The sequence below is a fragment of the Myotis myotis genome, unplaced genomic scaffold (assembly GCF_014108235.1).
Source record: "Myotis myotis isolate mMyoMyo1 unplaced genomic scaffold, mMyoMyo1.p scaffold_m19_p_2, whole genome shotgun sequence".
Classification (NCBI taxonomy): domain Eukaryota; kingdom Metazoa; phylum Chordata; class Mammalia; order Chiroptera; family Vespertilionidae; genus Myotis; species Myotis myotis.
In genome coordinates, this window is record NW_023416324.1 from 160,777,218 (window position 1) to 160,801,272 (window position 24,055).

Below are 24,055 nucleotides of genomic sequence, written 5' to 3' on the forward strand. Positions count from 1 at the left end.
TCGCTCTCCCTCTTCTTCCACTTTTGTCTTTATCCTTATCTCATTTTAACCTCTCTGTTTCTCACCTTTCCCCCCACATTTTTATTCCCCCCTGTCATTTGCTGCAAGACACATCCCTGAGGGATGCTTGGCACATCCTCCTAGAGCAGTGATGGCGAACCTATGACACGCGTGTCAGAGGTGACACGCGAACTCATTTTTTTGGTTAATTTTTCTTTGCTAAATGGCATTTAAATATATAAAATAAATATCAAAAATATAAGTCTTTGCTTTACTATGGTTGCAAATACCAAAAAAATTTCTATATGTGACACGGCACCAGAGTTAAGTTAGGGTTTTTCAAAATGCTGACACGCCGAGCTCAAAAGGTTCGCCATCACTGTCCTAGACTCTTGAGATGGCATTTGAGAAAAAACTTAACTCTTTCTTGAGTCTACTTGGTGACACAGAGAGGCTCTGAGGCTGACTGGATTGTGTGTCTGGTTACTTCTTAAGCACATGTAACTCTTCTTGGGTAGCTTAAGATATATTTTAGTTTCCTAGCTGAGGAATTCCTTCTGGTTTTCTCAGATCTGAATCTCTGAGATGGCCAAAGGGATAGTTCTCTCACAATATTAGTGGAAATGAGTTATAATTGGAAGTTCTTTAGTATTTTTGAGTGCCCCATATCTTCATGAGAGGCAAGGCTAAGGGGGAAACACGAATGTAGAATCTATGAGGACAACTTCCTTAGGATCTGGAGGAAATCCATATTAATTTACCTGCTGCAGATTGCCTTATCCAAGCATGTTTTTTTTTTTTTTTTTTTTGGCTACCACATGCTATTTCCAAAGGCAGGATGAGAGGGAATGGCTTCAACTGCAGCAGGAAAGATTAAGGGCAGAGGTCAGGAAGAACTTTGGTTCTGTGACAACTATATATCAAGCAAGGCCAAGACCAGGGGATGTTTTGGCATTCCCTTGGAATTGTTAAAAGAACAGGACAGATTACTTCCTATGCTCACTCTAAACAGAAAATAGTGTGACAAAGGAAACAGCTTTGTGTTAGAAATTTCCTGTGCAGTACGAACTGAGGACTGGGAATTGAGATTTGAGGCCGGAATATCTACCAGCAACTTCCTTTATGCAGACCAACACTCAGGATGCCAACTGACCAGGGCAACAGGGAAGGCCATCCGCCCTTCCAGTTTCTGAGGGATGCTCATAGTGTCCCAGCTTCAGAATTTTCTGTCCCTTGCTTTTCCTCTTAGCTTGCCTTTCAACTCTGCATAGCTAGCTCCATTTTAAAAAACAAAATGAAATAAACATTTGGAAACTTGACCATCCTACCTAGCCACTGTCTTTTCTTCACCGCCAAAACTTGGTGAACAGATGATTCAGTGCCACTGCTACCATTCTTTCACCACAGGCTCCTGTCTTATTTCCAGTCAGGTTCCACCCTCCACTTCACTCCCTCACCACATGCTCTCTCCTACAATTGGGGTCCACCTTCCTCTTTCTCTCTCAGGTCCCTTGTAACCTATCTGTCTCCATGTCCTAGTCCGTGTTGCCCCTCACTTCTCTGTAGCATCCTATGGACTCCAAACTGCTTCTGGATACCCTCTTGTCCCTTGTCTCCATGGCCAATATGTTCCTGTCACTGGTCTGTCTCCCTGGCCTATCTTTTTTTTTTTTTTTTTCAGGCAGTGACTTAATGTCCCCACCTCACCTGTAGAAGCCAGTTGGCAAGTTGTTCTAGAAGTTCAAGATTACAGCGCTGAAGGCTCCACTAGGATGGCATTAGAGGGAAAGGGGCAATGGATGTCATTTCAAAGGAAAACTTTGGTTACCTGGAAATATGGATGCAGGAAGTAGAGGAGGCTGATGAGCCAAGCAACTCTCCCAGGGTTCTAGTGTATGAAACTGGATTAATGAAGTCAGGAAATCCAGCAAGAGGTGCTGGTTCTAAGGCAATTTGATTTGAGTAGAAAGCAGGGCATACAAGTGGATAATATATCTGAAGAGCAAAGTTAATGGAAATGAATAGAAAACCTTTTATCTCATTTGCCCTTGCTGCTTCAGCAGCTCCTAGCTCCTTAATCAATATTTCCAGCTTCCAAGCCCTCCCAGGCTTTGCGATGACCGTTCTGATTGCTGATTGGACATTACCACCTGAATACCCATCATCACTTTAGACTCCTCAGGTAAGGGTAAATGTGTTACAGGGAAGTAGCATGGAAACTGGCTTAAGAGTCATGGGTTCTAGGGCCTCTGGTCATTTCTAGACAACCACTGATCTGCTTTCTGTCAGTATTGCTTTGCATTTCCTAGAATTTTATATAAATGGAGTGATTTAGTATTTATTCTTTTTTTGGTCTGACATTTCATTCAGCATGATTATTTTAAGATGCACTCATGTATTGTTGGTATATCAATAATTTACTCTTTTTTACTACTGAATAGTATTCCATCATACCTATATATCACAATCTGTTTATCCTATCACTTGTTGATGGGTTTTGGATTGCTTCCAGGTTTTGCCTATCTATATATAGAAAAGTATAAGCAACTGAATGACCGAATGACTGAACGATTGGTTGCTATGACATGCACTGAACACCAGGAGGAAGATGCTCAACACAGGAGCTGCCCCCTGGTGGTCAGTGTGTTCCCACAGCCAACCTCCCATGGCCCCTCCCCCTGCCGACCAACCTCCTGTGGCCCCGATTGGTTCTGATCACCTGGCAGGCCGAGGGACCCCACCCATGCATGAATTAGTGCACCAGTCCTCTAGTCTATATATATAAAAGCCTAAGTGACCGTTATGACCAGTCGACTGATTAACCAGTTGCTATGACACGCACTGACCACCAGAGGGCAGACGCTCAATGCAGGAGCTGCCCCCTGGTGGTCAGTGTGCTCCCACAGCCTATCTCCCATGGCTGACCAACCTCCAGCAGTCTCTCCCCCCAGCTGGGCCCGATCACTGGCCAGGCCAAAGAACCCTAGCCATGCACGAAGCCCTCTGATTGCTTCCAGGTTTTGGCTATCCATCTCTTTCCTTCTCTCTCTCTCTTTCTCTCTCTCTCTCTCCCCCTCTCTCTCTGTCTGTCTTGCATTCCCTCTCCTTATCACCATCTTTCTTCCACTTTTGTCTTTATCCTTATCTCATTTTAACCTCTCTATTTCTCACCTTTCCCCTCACATTTTTATTCCCCCTTTGTCACTTGCTGCAAGACACAACCCTGAGGAATGCTTGGCACATCCTCCTAGGCTCTTGAGATGGCATTTGAGAGAAAACTTAACTCTTTTAAAATTTGTGCACTGGGCCTCTAGTTATAAATAAAGCTGCTATGACAATGTGTGTGCAAGTCATTGCAAGGTTATATGCTTTTATTTTTCAAGAATGGCTGGTACATGACCTGACTGGGAATTGAACCTGCAACCTTCCGGTGCACAAGATGATGCTCTAACCCACTGAGCCCCACTAGCCAGGCTGTACAAGTCTTTTTAATTATAGACATAGATTATGGTATCTCACTGTGGTTTTAGTTTGTATTTCCCTAATGACTATTGATGTTAAGCATCATCTCAAGTGTTTGCCACCTATATATATATATGCTAAGGTGAGTGTCTATTTAAGTCTTTTGCCCAATTTGTAAAAGTTGAACTATTTTCTTATTCTATAAGTTTGAGAGTTCTTTATATATTCTGGGTACAGTCCCTCATCAGATATGTGTATCTCCAATATTTTTTACCAATGGCTTATCTTTTTATTATCTTAACAATGTCTTTTGAATAGCAGAATTTTAATTTTGAAGCCAAGTTTATCCGTTTTTTTTTTTTTTTAAAAGATTTATGCTTTAGGTGCCATATCTAAGAAATCTTTGCCTCCCTAAGGTCACAAAGATTTTTTTCAATGTCTTCTATAAATTTTATAGTTTTAGGTTTTACATTTAGGTCTATTGTCTTTTTGGGTTAATGTTTGTATATGGTGTGAGATATTGATCTAAACTTATTTTCTGTTTGCATATGGATATTATGATAGGCAGAATTATACTCTTTCCCAGAGATGGTTATGTCCTGATCCCCAGAACCTATGGCTATGTTAGGTTACATGGCAAATGAAAATTGAGGTTTCAGATGGAATTAAGGTTGCTAATCAGATAATTTTAAAAATAGAAAGATTATCCTAGGTTTATCTGAGTGGGCCCATTGTAATCACAAGGGTTCTTAGAGGTGGGAGAGGGGAACTGAAGAGAGATCCAGAGAGATGGCAGTATAAAATGGACTTGAACAATACTGCTGGGTTTGAAGATGGAGGAAGGGGAACAGAAGTAAAAAAAAAAAAAAAAAAAAAAAAGTGCAGGTGGTTTCTAGAAGATGGAAAAAGCAAAGAAACAGATTATTCTTTAGAATCAGTCTCTGAAAAGAATATGTATCCCTGCTAGCACTTTGATTTTAGCTCTGTGAGACCCATTTTGACTTCCAGAATTGCAAGATAATAAAAATTTTGTTATTTTTTAAATCATTAACACTTAGTTTGTGGTAATTTGTTATAACTGCCATAGAAAACTAACACAGATTTTTTAGTTATTCAAGTATCACATAGAGACCATCCTTTTTACACTGAAACCCCTTTGATCTTGGTTGAAAAATCAATTGACCATAAATGTGTGAGTCTGTTTTGGGACTCCATTTTATTCCATTGATCCATTTGTCCATCTTTAAACCAACATCACATTATCTTGATTACTGTAACTTTATAATAAGTCTTAAAATTGAGATGCATAAGCCCTCCAACTTTCTTCATTCTTAGTTATTGGCTTTTCTAGTTTCTTTGCATTGAATCAGCTTGCCAATATCTACAGAAAACCTTCTGGGACCTTCATTGGAGTTTTATTGAATCCACAAGTCAATTTGGGGAAAATTGATGTCTTAAAATTGATGTCTTCTGATCAATGACCCAGTGTATCTCTCTATTTACTTGTCTTCTTTAATTTCTTTCACCAATGTATTATAGTTTACAATGTAAAGGCCTTCCATATATTTAAGCAGATTTAACCTCCATATTTAATATTTTTAAGCTTATGTAAATAGTGATTTTTAAAATTTCCATTTCCAAATCTTCATTGCTAGTATATAAAAATAAAATTTATTTTCATATTTGTTTTATATCTTGAAATCTTGCTAAACATGATCTTAGTTCTAGTGGCATTTTGGTAGAATTATCTAAATGGACAACTATGCTATCTATGAATAAAGCAGTTTTACTTCTTCTTTTCTAATTTGGATACCTGTAATTTATTTTTCTTTCCTTATTGTACTGGTTAAAACAGCCGGTATAATGTTAAATAGGAGTGAGAGTGAACATCCCTGCTTTGTTCTTATTTTAGGGGAGAAGAATTGTTTTTCACCAGTAAGTATGATATTAGCTATAGGTTTTTTGGTTAGATGTCCTTTATTAAGTTGAGGAAGTTCCTTCTATTTCTAGCTCTCTGAGAATTTTGATCAAAAGTGGATGCTGTATTTTGTTAAATGCTTATCTTGTCTACTAAGATGACCATATGGTTTTCTTTTTAGTATGGTATGTATATAAATTTTCTAGGACTGCTGTAACAAAGTACCACAAACTGGTAGCTTAGAATATATTTATTCTGTCACTGTTCTGGAAGCTGGAGGTCCAATTCAAAGTGTCTGCAGGGCCATTCTCCCTCTAAGTCTATGGTTTGAATCCTTTCTTGCTTCTTCCTAGCTTCTGGTGGTTTCTGTTAATCCTTGGTGTTCTTTCGCGTGCAGTAGCATCGCTCCAATTTCTGCCTCTGTTGTCACATCGTGTTTTCTCTCTGTGTCTCTGTCTAAACATGGAGCTTTTCTCTTATAAGGACACAAGTCATATTGGATTAGGGCCCACGCTAATGTCCTCACCCCAAATTAATTACATCTCTAAAGACCTTATTTCCAAATAAGATCACATTCACAGGTACTGCATTTTAGGACTTTAACACATCTTTTTGGGGGACAAAATTCAACTCATAACATACGGTAAATTACACTGATAGATTTTCAAATGTCAAACCAATCCTGCATCCTTGGGATAAGCAACTTGGCCATGATGTATTATCCTTTTTATATATTATTGGGTTTGATTTGCTAAAATTTTATTAAGAATTTTGCATATATGTTTATGAAAGATAGTGGTCTGTAGTTTCTTTTCTCTTAGTTGGCCTTTGTTTAGTTCTGGTATCAGAGTAATGCTGGCCTTATAGAAATAATTGGGAAATAATTCCCTCTTCTTTATTTTTCTTGAATAGTGAGTGTGGATTGCTATTATTTATTATTATTGCCTAAATGTTTCACAGAATTTACCAGTGAAGCCATATGGGTTATGAGAGTCTTTTTAATGGGACGCTTTTAAGCTAAAGTTTTATTTCTTTAATAAATGTATGGCTATTTAAATGATCTATTTCTTCTTGAATAAGCTTTAGTAGTTTGTCTTTCAAGGAACTTGTCCATTTTATGGAAATTGTCAAATTTTTTGATATAAAATTGTTCACAATATCCCCTTATTATTTTTTACATCTCTATAATCTATAGTGATGCCAGCTCTCTCATTCCTGCTAATTGTAATTTGATTCTTCTTTCTTGTTGCCTTATTCCAATCTAGCTAGAGATTTATAAATTTTATGGATCTCAAAGAACCCAGTTTTGAATTCATTGATTTTTCTCTTTTGTTTTTTTGTTATTTCATTGCTTTGGCTCTGCTCTTTACACATTTTTTGTTTTTCTGCTTTGAGTTTAATTTACTCTTAAGGTAGAATAGAAAATCATTGATTTGAGACCTTTCTTTTGAAAATATTTTAGGAATCAAAATTTCCTTCTAACTGCTACTTTAGCTATATCTCACAAATATTCATATGATGTGTTTTTATTTTTATTCACTTTAAATTCTAATAAACCCTTTGAGTTCTTCGTTGACCATGGGTTATATAGAAGTATGTTACTTAGTTTGCAAATATTTGGAGGGATTTTCCAGATATTTGTTATTGATTTATAATTTAATTGTGTTGTGCTCAAGAACATACTTTATATGATTTTTTTAAAAAAACAACAGGTATAATTTGCATAATACTGTGCATGGTGAATCCTTTTAAATTTACTGAGACTTATTTTATGTCTTAGCATATGGTTTATCTTGAAAAATGTTACTTATGCAATTGAAAAAAATGTGTACCTGCCACTGTTGAGTGGAGTGTTCTATAAATGTCAGTTAGGTTAAGTTGGTTGATATCATTGTTAATATCTTTCTGATTACCTCTCTCCTTATTCTACCAATTATTAAGTGAGATATATATTAAATTCTCTACCTATAGTTATAAATTTGTCTATTTATCCTTGTAGTCTATCAGTTTTGATTCATATTTTTTGAAACTTTTATTAAATGCAAAAACTTTTAGGATTTTGAGAACTTGATTGGAGGTTCTAGCAGGGGAGCGCAGCTACGGTATACCCTTGACTGAAGACCGGTCTCTCTCCTGAGGAGGTGGTGGTGGGGGGAAAGGTGGTCCTCTGCGCAGCTTCGGGAGGGACGCACATGGATCGGTGAGGGAGGAGGGGGACACCCGCCTAGCCAGCCAGATCAGCCGAATCAACCCTGGGGATCAATGGGGTGACAGATGTCGCAGCCAGATCGCCCTCACACCCTAGGATTTTGTATGTCCAGTTAATAAATTGAAATGTCCCGCATTGTCCCTGGTAATATTTGCTCTGAAATATATGTCTGATGTTAATATAGCTAAGAACATTTACATTTTTAATAGAAATCACGTTTCCTCTCAAAAATCAGTCATTGTGTAAGGTTATCCCCCATTCTGGTCCACATTTATTGAGATTTTAATATGAACCTCCCTCTACACATGTAATGTTCCTTCTCAGTTTGGGATGAGATAGTACTCTTGCCATGACTCTGGTTCTCTATCTGCACAACAGTGGCAGTTAACAGCAGCTCTGTCATCCTGTGTGTGGGGGTGAGGAGTGTTGGGAGGGGGAGTACAGGCCAGGGTTTTGTCTTGGGGTTAACTTAGGGAGGCAAAATTTAGAAAAGACAAACGAGAAGTACTTTCATTGTCAGAGGAGGTGGTAAGTAGGGGGCACTTGACTGCTTTAAGGCAGTTCAAGATATCAGGGCCAGATGAATTAGATCTCATGGCAGTTACCTTGTGATCTCAGAGTCACTATTAAACTTTTTTAAGAAATGGGGTCTGATAGATATACGCAAGATTGGAGACAGGTAACTGTACAACAAACAAACAAAAATTGTGTCATTCAGTAAAGGAAGTGATGAGTCCACGGAGCCAGAAAGGGTTCACTAAAAACTTAATTAATTCATTCTATTTGCTGTTAGAGTTAGCCAGTTGGTAGATTTGGAAAGGTCCCAGGTGCTGTGACCCAGAGAGAGGCAGAACTAAGTAGGCTGTCAGAGACAAACAGACCCAGAAGATTCTGGCTGGTGGGTAGCAGGCCATCAACTTTAGACTAGAACCTGGTTTTCCTATTGTGTGTGTTTAATACATTAGGTCAGGCCACAGCCTCTCCATTTGCCTGGATGAGGCAGCAGCAACAGCCCCCAACACACCACATTAAGTACGCAGGTTAAAGAGCCTCTATTTTATAGTCTCTGCAGTCACTAGAACTATACACAGAATACTGGCTAATTATTGTTTAATTATTGCTTAAAAACCAATTGGCACAATACAATCACTGCATTAATTACCCCATACAGCATCTGCTTTCTTTCTTTGCTGTCATCCCCATTCCTCTCCAGCCTTTCTCCCCACTTTAATTGAAATTCAGCTTGCTGTAACACCTCCCTGCTCCTGGCCAACTGGATCTCTCCATTCAAACGAGGAAGAAGAACAAAACAGAGCCCCAGGGATTAGGGAGTTTTGACAGCTGTCCAAGAGAAGCGCTGAGATGCGGGCCAAGTACTGAGGCAGGACAGAGACGAATGGGAGGCAGAAGAGTGACGCGGGGCGGGAGAGAAAGGCAGGGGGACGTCGCAAGAGGAACGAACTGGACAAAGAGTCACGGAGGCAGGCAGAGATGTGTCAGGGGGCGCTGAAAAGGGGAAAAAGAAAGAAGAAGCTAGAAAAGAACTATGGGGAGGTCGTGAGGAAGACGCCAGGGGTTCAGGAGGCGAGCAAGGCGGGAGAGAGCTTGTCAGGAAGGAGGGAGGACAAGTCCAGCGCCTAGGGACAGGTCAGTGCAGCTCGGGGAGCGGTCTGCAGAGGAGGCCGCCTAGCAGCGTGGGGCTCCCCCTCGCACACCTGGGAGCGGGGCGCGGAGCCCGGGGCGAGCCCGCGTGCGCCGGGCGGCCCCGCCCCTCCTGCCGCCCCCCGCGCGGGGCTTTCCTGCGGGGCTCAGGAAGCCGGCCTCGCACCGCGGGAACAATAGCTCCGGGCGGCTCTCGGCCCCCCGAGAGGCCGGCGCCGGGCCGCGGGCCGAGGAGGCGAGCGCGCCGCCGGGGGTCCGCGGCCAGCCCCGGCCCGGGCCGGAGCCGGAGCGGAGCTCGGTGCTGCCCGCTCATTGTTGGCCGGGACGGAGGAGCGGGAGCCGGGGGAGGAGCTGGGAGGCGGCGGCGGCGGCGGGAGCCAGAGGGGGAGCCAGAGAGCGGGCGAGCGAGCGAGCGAGGGAGGGAGGAGGTAGGGAGACAGGGAGGGCGGGAGGGAGGAGGAAAAATAAAGAGGAGAGCCGAGCAGGGCTGAACAATAGAGACAGGCGGACGGGCGAGGAGCAGAGCCAGCTGCCGCTGCCGAGCAGGAGCGGGCGCCCAGGCAGCCCGGACCCCGGCGCGGGCCCGGCCCCGGCAGACAGCAGGCGGCCAGCGCCCCCGGGGAGGGGTCCCATGGGGGAGCCGGCGGCCGGCGCCCCCAGCCCGCCGCGCGCCTCCGCTTGAGGGGGGCTCGGCGCTCCGTGCCCCAGCCCCGCCGCCCAGCCTCCAGCCCTCGGAGTCCGGGGTCCGCCGGGTCTGCGGCCGCCGCCGCCGCTGCGCCCCGCGCCCTCCGCCCACCCGGCTCCGGGCAGCCCTCGGCCCCAGACTCCGCCGGCGCCCGGCTGCTCGCGGACGCCCTCCCCCAGTCATGAACCCCCCGGAGGGGGCGGCGGAGGAAGGAGGAGCAGCCGACTCGGACGTGGACGCCTTTTTCCGGACAGGTAGGCTGGGCAGGGCGCGGGCGGCCGCGGGCAGGGCCGCTGCCTCGGACGCGGCGTCTCGGACAAGTTTGGGGAAGCGGGGCTGTTGCTGCGGGTGTGCATGTTGGGGGGCAGTCCCCCTCGCCGTCCGGGCTGGAGTTGCCGAGATCCCCGTTGTTATGGCAATGCTGGTAGCGTGTCGGGGGCGAGTGGGGGCTGGGAGCGCGGCGCCCCTCGGTGTCCACCCCACTCGCGGGAGTCTGCGGTGGGGAAGCGGGAGGCGGGTCCCTCGGCCGCCTTCCCGGGAGCGCGGCGATGGGGCGATGTGGGCTCACTTTGCAGCGCGCCGCTCGGGCTACCGGCGTCCCCGGCCCCTCCCTCGGTGCCCCTTCTCCCAGCGCCTGTCAGCCCGGCTCCGGCTGCCCTGGGCTGGCACCCCTCCTCGGCCCGGGGCCCTGAAGTGCAAAGAGGGCCGTGGGGACCCGGAGTCGCGAAGGCTGCAGACTGACAGCCAGGAGCGGGGCGGACCCAGGACGGTCAAGCCGGGTGTGTGCGGGGAGCCAGCGTCTTAGACTTGAGAGGCAGATCGTGTTGGGAGGGCGGTGGGCGCCTGGGACCTCCTCCTGGCCCTCTTCTTTTCCAGTTCTGGAAACAGATAAGCTTTTCATAAGAACCACTTATTCCTGGAAGTGTGCGTTAGCGTCCCCCTCGTACACACCCACTGGGTCTTGGCTTGCCTGTGGGTTGTAAAGCCCCCAGATCTGTCTTCCCAGCGTTTGCAGCCTCGCCATCTCCCATCCCCCAGGTGGATAGCTTCTCCTGTTCCTTGGCTGCAGAGTCCCTTTCCAGAACAGACACCTCCCATCCTCCTTTCCCCACCACCTGTGGCCCTGTTTTTCTGGTGGCTAGGGATTCCCCATCTCCCTTTTACCTGTGGCTTCCACCAACTCGGGAGATAGAGCTCCCCATCTCCCATGTCTGGAACCATTTTGTCTGGAATCTTTGTCCCACGGAGTCCAGTAAGTTATGGGACTGGCGCTTCTGCCCTCTCCTTCAGTAAGTTGGATTAGAGGACATGGACTGGTGGGGTCAGCGGTCAGGATAGCTCTGAAGCTCTCTGCACATCCATCTGTTTCCTAACCTCCCTGTCTTGCCCTGGAGGTCATCTCTAGGAGTGCATTGTCAGGGGAGACTTGTGTCTTTAGAAGTCAAGACTTGGTTGGCCCATATGTTCATTTTCTAGTGGGTCTGGAAAGGAAAATGCTGGAGTACAGGAGCAGATGCCAGGACTGGAGAAAGCAGAGGGAGCCCTGTTACCCTATCCTGCTTCCTAGGGCTCAGCCTTGCCTCTCTCCCTCCTTCCTTCCCCCCAGAGGTGGATTGTACACACATATTCATATTCATTCATATACTCTCTCCCTCCCTCCCTCCCTTCCTCCCTCCCTCCTTCCCCCCTCTCCCCCTCACCCACTCTCCCCCTCTCCCCCCTCCTCCCTCCTCCCCCCCCTGGGAGGAGGAATCCAAAGCATGGATTCTAAAGTGCATGTGGGGAGCCAGCATCTCAGACCTGACCTGAGTTTGTAGCCTGCCACCTAGGGTCAAATTTCTGTGAGCTAAATGATACCAGAAAACATTCACCAGGGGGTCTTCCTGACCCCTCTTGCCTCCCATCTGGGGCAAAAATCTGCCTTTTCTTAGCTTGAGGAAAACTCTTGAAGTGGGAGCCATTTTTTTTTAGACCCCACTTCTATTTTTTGGTGTTCACTCCTCCTTTCCCTTTCCTACCACCTAGACACTGCTTCCTGTCTATTCTCTGTCCCAGGCCCTTGGAGCAGAGCTCAGTTTCTGGAGGCTTGCTAATTTCTGACAAATGACTTCACACAGTGTTAAATGTGTTAATGGCTTCTAATGGTCCAATGTGTTACTTTTCCCAGGGCCTTTCAAAACACAACCGGGGGCTTACATTGTCTATCCCAGGCTCAAATCACAGAGTGAATAGCAGACTCCTGGGGACTCCTGTTAGGGATATGCTTTCCTCCTTGGACAGCCTTGTTGAAGGGAGGCTAGGTCTGATGTACACTTACAATCAGAGAAATGTGAAAACCTCAATGCATATGGCTGGAATGACTGATTATCTGTAACAAGTGCCAAATGGGAGTGTAGGCCGGCCCTCTGTGCTCTGCTTCTTGATCTTACCCTTTCCAATCTTTAGCCTGGGCTTTTGCTGGGGATTCTTAAGCCCGGAAAAGGCCATATTTCCTAACCTTCTTCCTTCTGATTCCCCTGTCTATGGAACATAGCACTACACCTGGTAATCAGGACATTATGAATTTATTCAACTGAACAACTGAGAAAATGTTCAAACAAATTCTCAAAGGCCCCAGTGCCAGGATTACCTCCTTCTTTTTGGTGGAAAATTTTGCATGCACAAAGACCAGGCTGGCAATTGCTTTGTCAAAACTATGGCATACTGTGCCTCTAATCAGGTGTGTTTCAAATTATTCTATCATTTTGGTTCTTTACTAGTCATCTTCCAATTATTTTGGTATTTCAGTTCTCTTGACTAACTGATTAAGCTAGAATTCTTAAATCTTACTTCCCTGCACACACAGACACTACCCCAGCACACTATTCTTATAGATTGGTGGACTCCATATCATCTACCTGGGAATTCTCTGTTCCAAGCCTGGGAAAGTGTGTCTCATTAATTTTATTGATCATGGTTATGAGGCAGAGAAGGGGAAATATGGAAACTCAGAACTGGGAATAGGAACCAAGTGGAATAGAAAGCCAATGAGGATTTTCAACTTCTAGAAGCCTTTTGCTGTCTAGGATGCTGTGGAATACTAACAAAATATTCAAAGTGCTTTCTGCCCTTGAAGAACTTTAAAAAGAAGATTGACAGTTACTTCTCAGAGAGTAATTAATTGCTAAACATTATGATGCTATAAGATAAAAAGGTGATGGAACTACAGAGGAGTTGAACTGAGGGTCCCCCTTGGGGAGGGCTCTGGATGGGGAGTGGGAAGAGCTGTGTGGGCTAAGGCACAGGGAGGTTGGGGCATTGACATTGAGGATTTCTGGCTGACCGAATGGAAGGTGTAGTTTGGGGAGGAATAGGAAACAGAATTGGTAAGTAGGGCAAGGCCAGATATGAAGAGCCTTAGAAGCCCAAGAGAAGTGTTTGGATTTGATTCAGGATCAGTAGGGAGTCATTTAGGTTCTTGAGCAAGGGCATATCCCGAAGAAAGTGATATTTGGAAAGTTTAACCTGGAGGTAATATTACTGATGTAGTGGAGAAGAGAGATAATCCAGGGAGATGCAAAAGTGATCCAGACACAGGGGATGACGGGCAGGGGGAAGGCTTGGTGTGGGTTGGTTGCAAAAAGGATGGGGAATCAGGGACAACGCTGAGAGACATTTTCAAAGGTGGAAATGTGGTGATTTGTTGACAAACTAGTTATAGGGGGAAAAGAAAATTAGGCCCATGAAGAAAAAGAAGTAGCTGGGTTGGAGGTCTGACAGTGTCCCCACGGACATAGTCTGGTTGAAGACAGGACCTGGTTTTGCAGGTAGTGATGTTAGCTTCAAATGTGGATAATTGGAGGTGATTGAGGGACATCCCGGTGGAGTTGTTTTTGGGAAATGTGACCTCAAGACAGGAGCATAGGCAGAGGTTAGAGTTGGCAATGTAGATGTAGAAACTTTCTGCTTCAAGAAATTGGGGGAGAACCTCTTATTCAGGAAGTGGCAACAAAGGAGACTTTGTCCTGGGGACCCCAGAAAGTCAGCGTGGGTTTTGATGTGATGACAGGCTACAGACATATTGAGTAGGAGGAACGCAGGCTCACTGGATAAGTGTCACTGGATGTGATAAAAAGAAGGCCACTGGGAGCTCTTGAGAGTATAGTATTAAAAGAGGAATTTAGAATAGGGACTTGGGATGGTGGGTAGAAAGCAGTTACTCGCAGAGTTTATCAGTGAAAGGAAAAAGAGGTTGTGTGCTCATCATAAGGGATGTTAGTATCAAGAAGAGCAGTTTTGTGTGTGTGTGTGTGTGTGTGTGTGTGTGTGTGTGTGTGTGTTTGTCAGAGTCAGAACAGGTTCGGAGGTGGAAGGGAGCAAGCTTGTGGACGGGAAAAACTGAAGATGTGAGATTGATTGTTGAGTTAGATACCTGAAGAGGTGAAATAAGACTAGGTTTTCTAACAAGTGTAAGAACTTAGCTTTGGTGACAGAGGTGAAACCTATTTCTTTAAGATTCGAGGGAAAAACAAGAAGATAAATGAAAACAGAATGATGTGGAAATATCTTCTACCTCAGTCCTTCTGTTGAGCTTTGTCCTGTGAATCCAGACATTTTTAGCTGGAGTGTTTGCTGTCACTTGGACTTTGGCCAGCTTCAAAATCAACTGTGTATGTCTTGACAACTCCTCAGACTAGCTCCCAGAAACTTGTGGGGAGTAGCAAGAGGACTTTGTTGTTCTGGAGAGGGAAAGTTGTTAATATTTCTAATGCATTTACATCAGCTATTTCTATATTAGTTTATTTTAGAACATATCAATGACATCCAGGTGCATCTCCATAAGATTTAGGAGGCTTTGCTTCTTCCTTGGTACTTACAGTCTGTGAGGAATCTCTCCTCTGATAAGCTCTATTGAATTGTCTTTCATAGTTAGCCCTGTTGTCCATCTGCCGGGCCTCTTCCCTAGGCCAGGACCCATCATACCTGTCATGGATTCATTTAGTGGCCTTCATTCTTGTCCTTTGGAATCTGTCCCCCCCCCCCCCCCCCTTCAAATTGGCACTTGCAGGCAGATTGTACTTCACAAAGTAGATTACACTACTTGTTTGCATCACATTACTGCTTGGTCTCTGGACCTACAATGACTCCCCAGTGCCTTCAGGCTCAAGTTCTTGCTCACAGCCCTGCTCCAGCCTGACTGCTTTTCTCACTATCTAAGGGCATCTTGATTCATGTTCTCCTTGAATCATCTACCCTGGCACCCCCATCTCTAAATCCTGCCCTAGCCAGTTTGGCTCAGAGGAGCATTGGCCTGTGGACTGAAGGCTCCTGGATTTGATCCCGATCAAGGGCACATACATCCCTGGCCCTGGTTGGGGTACATGTGGGAGGCAATCAATTACATTGATGTTTCTCTCTGCATTTCCCTCTCCCTTCCACTCTCTCTAAAAACCAATGGAAAAATATCCTCAGGTGAGGATTAACAACAGCAACAAATCCAACTCTTTCTTCAAAACTTGAACCCCACCTTCTTCTGTGAGCTTTTGCCACTCAGAAGACCAATTCCTGAAACACAGACTTGTCTATACTCATTTTCTCATTTCATCAGTGGTGTTATGTTGTTTTTTTTTTGCCTTTTCATACATGTAGGGTTGATTTCTACCGTTGAAATTCTTTGTTCTTTGGAGGTAAGGAAAAAGGTGCTTTAAAAAGCTTGTGATTGATATATCTCCTCCCCCAATGTAGATAAAGCAAACATGGCAATATATAAACATTTGTTGAATCTAGGTGATGGTATGTATATTGGTATTCACTGTACGATTCTTTAAACTTTTCTCTCAGATGATAGCCCCATCCTATTTAGACGGAGGAACTGGACATCATCATGTTCAAATCATACAAGAAGGGAGATTTGGGAATAACAACCTATGTTTGTGTGCAATTCTTTGACTAAATATGACCACCCTGGCTGTGCATTGCCAGGCACCTAAAGGGGAGGAAGTCTCTTACGTCCTGAGTGTTCTTCTGCAGCAATAGAAAACATCTCTTTTTGACATTGTGCTGGGTGATCCAGAATGTAAACATGATGCGCAATTCAGTGTTAATTGTTCCTTTTTGATTCTCTTCCACTTCTACTCATCATTAATTGGGCTTTTAGTCACACAGTTTCCCAGAAACTTGTGGGGGGAATAGCGAGAGGACTTTGTTGTTCTGGAGAGGGAAAGTTGTTAATATTTCTAATGTTGCATTTACATCAGTTATTTCTATATTACTGTATTTTAGAATGTATCAGTGACACCCAGGCAGATCTCCATAGATTTGGGGGGCTTTGCTTCTTCCTTATGCTACCAAACATCAACAACTCTATTATTGGCACATTCAATCTAGTTGTATTCAGTCAACTTTTGTGGGATGAAATAGGTGTTGGAATAAACTGAAGCTACAGAAAGAAATTAAATTAGAAGTAAGAAAAGTCTACTGACTGTAACTATCAAAACAAAACACTAGAACAGGTGAAGTAGAGGTCCTTTTTAGATGTTGGAGTATGAACATTTTTACTTTTCAAAGTTCTTCCTGGTTCTGGAACTTGGCAGTTTGTTTACTTTTGGAAATAGTCAGTAGGGTATAGTGGTTCTCAACTGGGGACAATTTATCCCCCAGGGAACCACTGTAAATGTCTGGAGACATTTTTTTTAGATGTCACAATTCAGGGAGGGGGGTTGCTAATGACGTCTAGTGGGTAGAGGTCTAGGGCATTGCTAATCATCTTATAATGCTCAGGACAATAAAGAATTATTTAGCCCCAAAATGTTAATAGTGCTGAGGCTGAGAAACCCTGTATACCAGAGATCATGGCCTTTGTTGTGTAAGATAGACTCAGCACTAACTAGGGTTAGAATCCTGGGTAAATTATTTAATCCCTCACATCCTCAGTCTTCTGAAAAACTGGACTAATAATTGTTTTACAGGAAGAGAGCAATCCTCAGTTGTGTTTTGGTAACAATTTGATAATAATTGAGAGGATTAAGAGGGAAAACAATGTGTAAAAAGCATCTAGCGGTTTCTGACACACATGCAATCCTAGTCTTTGTTGTTCCTGCTGTTTTAGTTATTGAGTGAATGTTATAGCACCAAGGCTGGGGTATCTCTGGAAGGGGGGCTGTGCAGGGCTTTTGACATGGGGTGGAAGAGGATGCCAGAGAGGCAACCTGATGGAGTACAAGGAGCTTGTCTGTGGAATCAGAAGTCTAGGATTTGGGCCTCAGCTCTTTCAATCGTTTAATGATTTGTTTAACAAATATTTGTTGAGTGCCTACTACAGCTATGTACTATGCTATGGGAGTGTATAAAATCATTGAAAGAAAAAAATATAGAGCAGGAAGGGAAATGGATATAAATGTATCCCCTCAGAGAGCACTTGGATTTAAGGAATAGGAAAAGGAGAAAAAAGAAGCCCATGAAGTAAGCTTAGAGGGTTAGTCAAGAGAACAGGAGATGAACACTCCCCTTTGCTCTCTACTTATCTGAATGACTTGGGCAAGTGACTTTAACATCTTTGTAAGATGAGGACAGTACCCCCACACCCCAAATAGGACTACTGAGAGACTCAAATAAGATAGTGTGTGTGAACGGTCTTTATAAGTTGTACAGTTCTATCCAAATATATGTAGATAGCTCCTTCCAAATTGAGTATTCTATTACTCTAAGTGCCTCTTCTGACAAGTATTATCTTACTTAATCTGACTTCCATGGGACCTTTTCAGCCCAGGAAGAGAGCAATCCTTCTCAGTTTTGTTTTCGGGGCACTCCTCTCCTCTCCTTTGCAAAAGTATAAAAATGCCAGCCCCCAGGCTCTGGCACATGGCCCCATGCCATCTGGAGATGCCTAGCAAGAACGGAGTTATTTCTTCTGCCAAGCCTCAGGTGGGTGCAGTGAATCAGCCCTTCCTGGTCCTTCTCTCTCTGCATGGAGTTCAGACTTCTCCTGCCACTTTTTTGTGTGTGAATGGCAGCAAAATAACTAGGAAATGATTGACAGCCACAGAGCTGTTGGATCAATAGAGCTGCTTGAAATTGTGTCTGCTGAGGAGTGCGGGAACAGAAAGAATCAGCTGTAGGACAGAGGAGTTAATTCAGAGAAGTAAAGAAGAAACTGTTGGAGAATTAGCTTTGTCTTCTCCCCTTCTTTCCCATGGCATTATTAGAAGGGGGCTGGACATTAGCTAGAAAACATGGACATGAAGGATACGCAAGTAGGAGTGAAAAGTTGTAGGTGAGCCGTGTTCTTGAGGAAGTGGTTACTTCTTAAGCCGAGACCGGAAGGAGGGGTAGGATTTGGATGGGAGAGACAGAAAGTGTTGTGTTTCCAGGTTCGATCATGTTAGAAGGAGGTGCGAACTTCCATGGCATATTTGGGGCAGTAAGAGGTCCAGTTTATGTGACTCAGAATACAGGTGGGGGATTAAAGGGAGATAAAATTCATAAGGGAGTGAGGGTCAGGTTGACCGGTTGCTTCATTTATCAAACGTTTACTGGGCTCCTAGATTATAAAGGGCTTTGAGTCATAGGCCAAGGAGTTTGGTCTTTTCTGCAGTTTGCTTTTGGGAGACCCTAGAAGTTTCTGAATGGGTGATGACATGGTCAGGAAGATAAATCTGGCAGTCGTCTTGATTAGAATGGGGCAGGTGCTGCTGGCCAGGGCCAGATTGGGAGACCACTGTGATAGGTAAGGAGGGTCTGAACTTGAGATGCCACAGTGGAAATGGAGAGGAGGGGATGGAGATGAGGGACCTTGTGGAGGTAGAGTTTATAGGACTTGGCAACTTGGATGTAGACATGTCAAGAAAAAGGCAGGAATCAAAGATTACTCCAAAGCTTAGAGCCTGGATGACTGGGGTGGCGGGGGTTGGGGGGATGTAGATAACCTAAATGAAAACAAGGAGTTAGGAAGAGGACAAGCAGCTGTGGGGAGGCAGGAGGAGAGGGAAGATTTGGGAATTTACTTTGGGACATGTTGCATTTCAGGTGTCAGTGAAATAGCTAAGGGAGGTGTTGATTCTGTAGGTGGATAACGGAGAGAGTTGGGAGCTTTGGAGGGAGGCCAGAGCCGGGAAAGTAGATTTGAGAGATATCTGTAAGAAGTTGTGGCTAGATTATCCGAATAGATGAGATAATACATGAAAAGCATATATAGACTTAAGGGCTGAGGGCCAAGGACAGAGCTGTAGATTCAAGTAAAAGTCTGGAGGAATACCAGGAGAGAACAGTGCTTGCAGAAAAACAGGTCTTCCACAGGGCCTAAAGCTGCAGAGAGGTGGAGGGACCTGGGGACTGAGCAAACCTCCTTGCTTTTGGACACTGGGAGATTTGTAACCTTTGAAATTATGTATGGGAGTTGGAATCCAAATTGCAAGGGGAATGGGGAATGAGTGGATGGGGAGGAAGTGGTGGGAGTGCATATAGATGACTCTGGAAAGGTTTGGCTGTGAAGAGAAGGTTAAAAATAGTAAGGTAGTTGGAGATCCATAGCAGAATTGAGGGAAGGCTTTTTTTTTTTTTTTAGGTGGGGACGATATGTGAATACCTAGGGGTGGGGAGGAAGGAGAAGGCAGGCATGAGGAAAAGAATCAATGAATATTCAGGAAAGAGAGGAGGAATTGATGAAGGAAAGTCCTCACTGAACCTGGAGGAGTGAATTTCAATGTCAGCTGCAGGGTGAGATTTGGTCTAGGGAAGGAGACCTTAGTAAAGTAGCTGCCTGGCAAGGACCTCAGCTGAGGGCACAGTGTGTCTGATCAACAGTCCCAGCAGAGAGAGCATCAGTTCGTTTGGAGATTCAGAGGCTAGTGGTGCCATGCTTAAGGAGGGTGGTGTAAGCTGAGAGCAGATGTAAAATGGGTGAGCTGGGTTGGCTTGCGACCCTAGGAGGCAAGTGGACAGAAAAGATGGAAAGAAATCTAGGAGATCCCAAATTAGCAATCCTTTTAGAAATGCTGGTGGTTTTCTTTTGTAGGCCAAGGTAGGATCTGCTCTAGGCTATATTGTCCCATCTGCAGAATCACCCCTAACAGAGTGTGAGTCCCAAAGGCAAGTTAGTGGGGTGGATGGTGAGTGGGGAAGGAGAGAGGGGGGGGGGAGACTCAGGCACGAAGGTATTGGGGGCTGCTTCTTGGGGCAAGGTCCATGCCTGGCTATCAGGTACTGTATCTCCCTGGGATGGGACCTGCTCTTGAATTTCCAGAGTTTTCTCAATGCCTCCAGAAGTCCTAGAAGAAAGAGAAAGCATAGAGATTATGGAAGAGCCTCTTACCCATGCTTCTTCATGAAGAGGAACACCTCACACAAGGGGGAAGATACCAGTGAGCACTCCAATTCTGTTGGCCCCAAAGCACTCCCTCTGACTGGACTCTCAACTCTCCTTTTAGGGGCAAACCCAAGAACTTTCATTAAGTTAAAAGCCCTATTTCATTAAAGGCTTCTCAGAGACCTGATGCAGCTCTCTAGAGGGGTGGGCAGTAGGAATCCGAGGGCTGCTATTGTTAAAAGGTGGGCTGTGGGGGACTGGGCTTATATTTCTTAGAATAGAAGGAGGTAGGAGTTTCCTTAGATGTAGTTCAGTCCCAGAATCATAGTGTTAAAACAGAGTAGGAACTTATTAGCTGTGTGACCTTGTGCAAGTTACAACCTCTCTGACCTTCAATGTTCTTATCTGTAAAATGCGTAAAAAAAATCCTTACCTCTCAGGATCTCTGGATGTTTGTAGATATACTGTATATTGTTATAGTTATATTCATATTGTAAATAGTAATAGAAATGGGATTTTATTACTAGTAATGATTATTTTGTAATATATGTAATATATTTGTAACATAGATGAGTCTATTTTTCCAAATCATGAAAATTATGTTTCAATAGCATGTTTCCCCCTTCTCTCCCCAACTTACCTATCCTCTCTCCCTCCTTCCCTTCAGTTCTTCCTTCCATGTGTAACAGCATAGAGATAGGTATGGGTATGATTTTATGGGCCCAGCACGCTTCCGCTGCGCAACTCTTGGGTATGATTTTAAGCTTGTAGTTATAGATATTCCAGGCCATGGCAGGCAGGGACTGGGAATATGGCTAAAACCCCCCCATCTTTTACACTCTAACCCTGAAGCCCAGGAACAATGAGCATCTATGGATGGGGGTGGGGTGGGGTAGGGAAACAGTATTGAGTTGGCAGCTGGACTGTAGGCCTCCTAGAAGGAGACCCCGGAGACTGGCAGATGGTTAATTGGATATGACAAAAGGGGGCTAGGAGGCGGGGTCTGGGGCTCCTGGGGGATTCCTGTCTGTGACTTTTTACTGTCCTGGAAAGGAGGCTGTGGGGAGAGGGAGGAGTAGCTTCAGGAACAGTTAAGGAAAAGATTGGCAGGACTCTATGTTGGTGTGTGGCCATGGAAGGACAGAACACCATTGGGAGTGATGTCACAGCTTTAATTTGGAGGGTAGGTGCAAAATATTAAGTTTCTTCTCTGTACCCCAGTGCATTGGCACATAACAGGCTCCGATACTTGGATGTAAAGAGAATGCCTAATCAAATATTGGAACAGTATAACTTTCTAGTCATTCTTTATGCTCCCAACCTGCTGAGTTTTGATAGCTAAATATCATTATTACTTTTGATGAGAACTGGACAAAGAACTGATCAAGTTCAGCAGAGTGCTAGTTTTCAGTGAGTGGCTCTCTTTATTTATTCCTGCACTCATTCATTCAAGTGTCAAACACAAGCTGTGCACCTACTAAGTGCCAGGCACTGGGGGTACAGAAACAAGTTAAAAATAATATTTTCCACAAAACAGTGTAGTGGGATTGCCTGACACATACAGCAAATGATTGCAATGTAGTACATTAAGTGCCATAAGAGGATCAGGATCAACAACCTCGTCTGGATGGGTGTGGGGAGAATTCACCCAAAAGGAGTTGCTTAAGCTGAAGTAGATGAGGAGGTGGTGAAATTGAAGACAGACCACGGTTCAAGAAGCTTGGTAATAAAAATAAGGAGAAAAATAAAGTGGTGATTGAAAGGAAATTTTGAGAGTACTGGCAATGTCCTGTTTGTTGACCATAAGTGTGTTCTGTTTGTGAAGTGTCAGTGAGCTATAGACTTATATGTGCAATTTTGTGTACACAAATTATACTTGAATAATAATTTTAAAGAAGTCATCAGGTCTAGTGAATTTTTTTTTTGTTTTTTACCGGAGAGAGAAACATCTTTGAATGTGTGAAAAAGTCATTGGAGGAGGCAGTGGTGTAGAGACTGAAGGCGTTAGGAGGTGGTCTGTGTGTGGGCAGAGTAACAGGGTGGGCTCTAGCTTCCTCAGAGTCAGAAAAGGATGGGATTCCCAGACAAAGAGGTTATCTCTGGAATGGAGGGACAGTTCCTTCTCTGTGGCTATAGGAAAAGATCAGGTAGTGTGCAGGTCAGATGCTAGAACTTTTATTAAGCTGATTTTAGTCTTCTCTTTGAATGGGAGCCAAGGTCATATGATGGACTGAGGGATGCTAAGAATCTGAAAAGAGAGGAGACAGACTGGATCCATTCTCTGGAGAATTAGTGAGGAATGCATAAAAGAATGATCTGTCTGGTTGAGGTCAGCTTGAGCCAGGTATGCAGGCTTCTGAATCTTGCTCAGTCTTGGAGGCTCTGGAGAGGAGGTGGAAACAGTAGGCTCTTGAGTTCTAGGGTATTAACTTGGCCAAGATTTCCAGGGTGGAGATGAGATGTGCACTAGAGTTGTTTGGATGCCAGCCTCTTCCTAAAATCTTACTGAACATTGATGGCTCCAAGGCCTTTTGGAGGCCCTACTTTGGAAAATGGTCGTGTCTGGTTTCCCCAAGTAGGCTGTGTGCACTTTTGGTTTGAACTTGTCTGTATTCTTCTTGATAGCTAGATCAGTGCCTTGAAGAAAATACTTGCTTGATTAGTATTTGTTGGCTTGATTTTTTTAAAGAGCCATTTATTCGTGTGTAGGCCATTTGAGAGCTTTATAATGAAACATTGTGTTAAGGAAATGCTTTTTTGTTTTTGTGGACAGGCAATTCTACCTTAAACAAAATGACCTTTGAAATCAATACTGACTGTGAAATATAGTGCACAACTCTTGTTGATTCTGGTAAATTAGAGGGGACCCCTTTTATCATTTGCTTACCAATATTCATATGTTTCATAGGCACTGGAAAAGTAAAGATGTACTCTTCTTTCAGAAAAACCCATACAGGAAGGTTCAAATATACAAGTGGACCAACTAATCAATATTGAGTGAGTGTCTGCCATGTGCCTAGTATTATGCCAGATACTGAGGGGGCTGCTAAAGATGGGTAACAAATGCTTCTTGCTTCTGAAGAGTTTATGGTCTTGTTGCATTGGGAAGGGGGAACTTATATAAATTGGTTAATTGGAGATCAGCCTGAAAGGGAGTTTTACTCATTCATTGATTTATTTAATATATATTTGTCATTTATAAGCTAAAAGATAATTTAATTTAAGTAAGTGGTACACAGGTTTCACTTAGATTCAATTTTCAGGATACTTTCATAGAACATTCATTTTTAATCCTAATTATTTTTAATTATGAAATTAATGCTGGCTCACTGTAGAACATTTGGAAAATATGACCAAATGTAAAGGATAGAAAAGCTACTGTGATTCCATCCCCCAGAGAGAAACCTTGTTTGTTTGAGATATTTCCTTCCGGTCTTATTTTCTATGTGTACAATCTCCCTTGATCCATGGTTTTTATTTTGACCATTGAGTTGAGTTGAAAGACAAATTGGGGGAGGAGTAAATTGAAGCCACTTTTCCCAATTAATTTAAATGTATGATACACCAGTATACACATTTCTATTGAGCAAAGTTAAACATTCATAAGCCAAGTAATCTTTATATGGGAATAATGTAGGAAGGCAGAGGAGGGGTAAAGGCATTGGCACTTATTGTTAAACAAAATATTTACACAAAACACAAGTGCAGGATCTATGGTTCAAAGTGAATGCTCTTTCTCCCCGCTTCCTGATGTAAAGAAAAAGCCAACACATATATGTACCTGTTACATGTACATGTTTATCCAAATGTGTGGCTTTCTTTAACAAAAAGAAATGA

The 24,055-nt window shown here is 43.9% G+C and overlaps 1 protein-coding gene across 14 annotated transcripts in view; it reads left to right on the plus strand.

Annotated features, from left to right (window-relative positions):
* Nucleotides 1-9,723: 9,723 nt before the first annotated feature.
* KALRN (kalirin RhoGEF kinase) overlaps nucleotides 9,724-24,055 on the plus strand; it is a 656,959-nt gene continuing 642,627 nt past the window's right edge. For 12 of the 14 annotated variants that reach the window (XM_036353020.1, XM_036353029.1, XM_036353021.1 and 9 more), the window contains exon 1: nucleotides 9,724-10,190. In XM_036353020.1, coding sequence (XP_036208913.1) covers nucleotides 10,118-10,190 — 73 coding nt within the window. In that variant the 5' untranslated portion in view covers nucleotides 9,724-10,117. The remainder of the gene's footprint in view (nucleotides 10,191-24,055) is intronic. The other 2 variants (XM_036353019.1, XM_036353024.1) reach the window with 1 other exon arrangement.